At 58.5% G+C, this 6021-nt stretch overlaps 1 protein-coding gene across 1 annotated transcript in view; it reads left to right on the forward strand.

Moving 5' to 3' along the window:
* Positions 1-852, forward strand: part of LOC144951408 (rac GTPase-activating protein 1-like) — a 6824-nt gene extending 5972 nt beyond the window's left edge. The window contains exon 7 of the mRNA XM_078881647.1: positions 782-852. Within this exon, the coding sequence (XP_078737773.1) occupies positions 782-852 (71 nt within the window). The remainder of the gene's footprint in view (positions 1-781) is intronic.
* The last annotated feature ends 5169 nt before the right edge of the window (positions 853-6021 follow it).

The raw sequence follows: 6021 nt of genomic DNA on the forward strand, positions 1-6021 counted from the left end.
GGGCAAGGGGGGGGGGCTCATCCAGTGGTGGATAGACCACAGCTCACGATGATGACGACGACGACGATGATGACGATGATGACGACGACGATGACGATGATGACGATGATGATGACGACGATGACGACGACGATGACGACGATGACGACAATGATGACGATGATGACGATGATGATGACGACGATGACGACGACGATGACGACGATGACGACGACGATGACGATGATGACGATGATGACGATGATGATGACGACGATGACGATGATGATGACGACGATGACGATGATGATGACGATGATAACGACGACGATGATGACGACGACGATGACGATGATGACGACGATGACGATGATGATGAGACGACGATGACGACAATGATGACGATGATAACGACGACGACGATGATGATAACGACGACGACGATGATGATGACGATGATGACGATGATGATAACGACGATAACGACTTGGCGACGTATTACTGCACGCGAGTGGGGGGGGGGTGTTGTCCCGCGTGCTTTTACTGACAAATCGAGTTTCGCTGAGAGCGCGCGTTTCTCATTATTTAAGCATATCAACAATAACCAATAATGGTTACGGCTAAGTGAATGCAGGACGGGGGGAACAGGCTTAATCAATTAAGAGACAAATGCTCTCTCACTCCCTCTCTCTCTCTCCATCTCTCTCTCTCTCCAGCCCCCCCCTCCCCCCGCACTCTCCTCGCTTCTCTCGACCCGTGCTCACCCCCCCTGGGGGAGTCCCCATCCCTCGATCTGTCCCAGACGCGGCCACCCGCCACCCCCACACGGCCCAGACGGCCGGCAACCATCACCGCAAACACCACTACCACTAACACCAATACCACCACCACTAACACCACTACCACCACTACCATCACAAACACCACCACCACTACCATCACCACTACCACCACCACCACAAACACCGCCACCACCACTACCACCACCACAAACACCGCCACCACCGCCACCACAACTGGCACCACCGCCACTACCACCACCACTACAACTACCACAACCATCTCTACCACAACCCCCACTAAAGATCCCCCGTGTAGCCTTAACAGACTGTAAGGGCAAGTGCTGTTTGCTAACACCTATGAATGCCGGAACGGTACACGAGGGGGTGGGTGGCCAGCACCACGCCCGACCGCCTTTGTCTCCCCAGTGGCGATGTTTACACACCGCACCAGGTACTCATTTGAGGCTGAGTCGACCTAGGGGAGGCCCAGGACCGGTTCAGATAATCGTCACTGGCGGTGTTGCCGTAAGCGGGAATCGAACTCGGGTCGCCGAGTTCATAGCGCAGCGTAGCGCTAACCACTACACCACCGCTCCTCAACAACCACCACCACCAACCACCACTACCACCATCACTATCATCATCATCATGACGGCAACCACCATCACTGCCACAACAACCGCCTCCCCCACCACCTTACCTAACAGCAACCGCCAGCACTACCATCATCGTTACCATCGTTACCATCACCATCGTTACCATCACCATCGTTACCATCACCATCGTTACCATCACCATCGTTACCATCACCATCATCACCATCATCGCTGTCGTCATCATCGTCGTCATCACCGCCATCACAGCTGCTACAACCAATACCACCCTGTACATCCAAACCAGCTACGACCACCATCACTGCCAACAACAACAACAACCTCTATCCTCACCATCACTGCCAACAACAACAACAACAACCTCTATCCTCACCATCCACTGCCAACCACAACCACCATCACCACCACCATCACCACCAGACCCATCTTAGGTATCATCACCACCACAATCAAGACGACCATCACCTCCACAACCATCTCAGGCATTATCACCACCAGCATCACAAACATAAATGTCGCATTCGCCTCGACCTCAACCTCACCCCGGATTTCCCTCCACCCCATCAATCCCCCCCATCGCCCCCCCCCCCAAATCCCCCATCTCCCCCCTCCCCATCTCCCCCCCCCCCATCTCCCCCCCATCTCCCACCCCCCCCATCTCCCTCCTCTCTCTCCCCCCCATCTCCCCCTCCCCATCCCCCCCCATCTCCCCCCTCCCCATCTCCCCCCCCCATCTCCCCCCCATCTCCCACCCCCCCATCTCCCCCCCATCTCCCACCCCCCCATCTCCCTCCTCTCTCTCCCCCCCATCTCCCCCCTCCCCATCCCCCCCCATCTCCCCCCTCCCCATCTCCCCCCCCCATCTCCCCCCCATCTCCCACCCCCCCCATCTCCCCCCCATCTCCCACCCCCCCATCTCCCTCCTCTCTCTCCCCCCCCATCTCCCCCCTCCCCATCCCCCCCCCCCATCTCCCCCCTCCCCATCTCCCCCCCATCTCCCACCCCCCCATCTCCCTCCTCTCTCTCCCCCCCATCTCCCCCCTCCCCATCCCCCCCCATCTCCCCCCTCCCCATCTCCCCCCCCCCATCTCCCCCCCCCATCTCCCACCCCCCCATCTCCCTCCTCTCTCTCCCCCCCATCTCCCCCCTCCCCATCTCGCCCCCATGTTTGAGTTCCATCGCTCACGAGTGGAGGAGAGTTTTCTTTTCTCGGGGGCTGTCGTTGTAAATCTCTGGGGACCCCGAGGGGACCCCCATCTCCCCCCCACCACACACAAGCACACACACACACGCACACACACACACGTGAATACACACACACACGCACACACACACGCACACGTGAATACACACACGCACACACACACGCACACACACACGTGAATACACACACACACGCACACACGTGAATACACACACACACGTGAATACACACACACCACACACGCACACACACGTGAATACACACACGCACACACACACACACGTGAATACACACACGCACACACACACACGCACACACACACACGTGAATACACACACGCACACACACACACACACGTGAATACACACACGCACACACACACGCACACACACACGTGAATACACACACGCACACACACACACACGTGAATACACACACGCACACACACACACGCACACACACACACGTGAATACACACACGCACACACACACACACGTGAATACACACACGCACACACACACGCACACACACACGTGAATACACACACGCACACACACACACACACGTGAATACACACACGCACACACACACGCACACACACACGTGAATACACACACGCACCACACACACGCGTGCACATGCAAAGACAAAGATTCCCCGTGTAGTCTTTAGCGGTCTGTTGGGGCAAGTGCTGTCAGCGAGCAACTATGAAGGCCGGCACGGCACACAACTGGGGTTGTAAGTGCGCGTGTGTACGTGTGTGTGTGTGTATGTGTGTACGTATGTGTGTGTATGTGTGTATGTGCGTGTGTACGTGTGTGTGTGTATGTGTGTACGTATGTGTGTGTATGTGTGTATGTGCGTGTGTACGTGTGTGTGTGTGTGTATGTGTGTACGTATGTGTGTGTATGTGTGTGTGTATGTGCGTGTGTACGTGTGTGTGTCTATGTGTGTATGTGTGTATGTATGTATGTGCGTGTGTATGTGTAGTGTGTATGTATGTGTATGTATGTGTATGTGTGGATGTGTGTGTATATGTGTGGATGTGTGTGTATATGTGTGTATGTGTGGATGTGTGTGTATGTGTAATGTGTGTGTACGTGTGTGTATTATTGTGTATGTGTGGTCAACTCAGCCTGAAAATGAGCACCTGGTGCCACTGTGTAAACATCGCCACTGGGGAGACAAAGGCGGCCGCGCCTCTTGCTGACTACCCACCCCCTCGTGTGCCGCGCCGGCCGTCACCGCTGCTGCTCGCTACGAACAGCACTTGCCCCAACAGTCTGCGAAGGCTACACGGGGGACCTTTGCCTTGTGTGTGGGCAGGTGGTGTCGCTCAGCGGCGCGTTCCGACGAGAGGGGTCACAGCGAGGACGCGAGGCACAGAGGCCCTCCCCCCCCCCCTGTCCAGCCTTCACAAACTGTTGGGGCAAGTGCTGTCAGCGAGGGGGTGGCTGGCCAGCACCCCACGCCCGACCGCCTTTGTCTCCCCAGTGGCGACATTTACACGTCGCGGCAAAGTGCAGCGCTCGTTTTGAGGCCGAGTCGACCTAGGGGGAGTCCACCACTGGTGCTGGTGGCTGTGAGCGGCAGTGCGCCAACCACTCCACTACCCGGCTCCCCACACACACAGACAAAGATCCCCGTGTAGCCCTAACAGACTTGTTGGGGCAAGTGCTGTTAGCGAGCACCTGTGAAGGCCGGCACGGCACACGAGGGGTGGGTGGCCGGCACCACGCCCTACCGCCTTTGTCTCCCCGGTGGCGATGTTTACCACACCGCACCAGGTACTCGTTTGAGGCTGAGTCGACCTAGGGGAGGCCCAGGATCGGCTCAGATGATCGTCACCGGTATTTCATGGTCGTGGGTGATGTGGTGCAGCGTCGGCTTGGTGACAATGACTCCGATGGTGCGGTTGATGATGATTTTCCACCATTGTCTTCAAGGAGGAGGAGGAGGTGGAGGAGGTGGAGGAGGTGGAGGAGGAGGTGGAGGAGAGGATGGAGAGGATGGAGTGGAGCGGGGGAGGAGGAGGTGGAGGAGGAGGTGGAGGAGGTGGAGGAGGAGGTGGAGGAGGAGGTGGAGGAGCGGATGGAGTGGAGCGGGGGAGGAGGTGGAGGAGGAGGTGGTGGAGGTGGAGGAGGTGGAGGAGGTGGTGGAGGTGGAGGTGGAGGATGGAGTGGAGCGGGGGAGGAGGAGGTGCGTTGACGATGCGAACTGAACAGAGTCAGAGCTGTCAACCCCTCACCAGTGCCCCTACCTCGTTACAGACAAGTTCACACCTTAGTGGTCACCCCGTGCCCCTTATACATCTCAAAGTTCATCCTACAACGTCCCATCACAAGGGAGAAACACAAACAAATACACAAACACATTTAATTGTTTCCCGCATTGAAACGGCTGTACGCCGTATGGACCTGAAAACTCAATTTCTCTGTACAGGAATGCGGAGTGAACCGCGTGGGTTGACAGCTATTCAGAGGGGGCCTATGGAACCATCACAGATATATTTTAGTTTTGTTTGCGGGGTTAGATCGCGCGAACATAAATGTGTTGTGAACCCGCCGCCACCCGGCACGGCCGATGAGTAAGGTCCGTCACGTCCGACAAAACGTGCTGGTCGGGTGACCAGTCCAGCGCCACCGGCCCCACGGAACGATCGGAGACACGGAAGAGGCCAGAGGCTACGCAGCTGAAAGTGAGGGAGGCGGGGGGGGGTCACCACCGCTCTCACCTGCAGTCGTGCTTCTCGAGGTCAAAGTGCGGGTTGAAGTTGAGGATGATCTTCTGCTCGCTCTCGGGCGCCCGCAGGAGCCACTCGCAGCGCTGGTAAGGCTGGTAGTCGTCGGGGAAGCCGGGCGAGGTGATGTAGCCGGCGTTGCGTGCCGACACCTCGCCGCCGCACGTCGCCGTAACCCCGGGCCCCCCCCCCGCCGGTGGTGGTGGTGGAGCTCCGGGCTGGCCGGCTGGCTGGCTGCTGTGGGGATACATGGGGAGGGAGGGAGGGAAGGGAGGGGAGGGAGGAGGGAGGGAGAGGGAGGGAGGGAGGGAGGGAGGGAGGGAGGGAGGGAGGGAAGGGAGGGGAGGGGGAGGGAGGAGGGAGGGAGGGAGGGAGGGAGGAGGGAGGAGGGAGGAGGGAGGGAGGGAGGGAGGGAGGAAGGGAGGAAGGGAGGGAGGGGAGGGAGGGAGGGGGAGGGAGGTGAGGGGAGGGAGGGAGGGAGGGGGAGGGGAGGGGAGGGATGGGAGGGACGGGAGGGAGTGGGGGAGGGAGGGAAGGGGAGGGAGGGAAGGGAGGGGAGGGGAGGGAGGGGAGGGGAGGGAGGGATGGGAGGGGAGGAGGAGGTGTTGAGGGTGCGGGGGGGGGGCATTGGGGAGGTGAAGGTTAGGAACCGCACCAGCTAATCGGATACTAGGCCTAACCTAACTATACTAGCCAATCAG

Source organism: Lampetra fluviatilis, chromosome 62, assembly GCF_964198595.1.
Source record: "Lampetra fluviatilis chromosome 62, kcLamFluv1.1, whole genome shotgun sequence".
NCBI lineage: Eukaryota > Metazoa > Chordata > Hyperoartia > Petromyzontiformes > Petromyzontidae > Lampetra > Lampetra fluviatilis.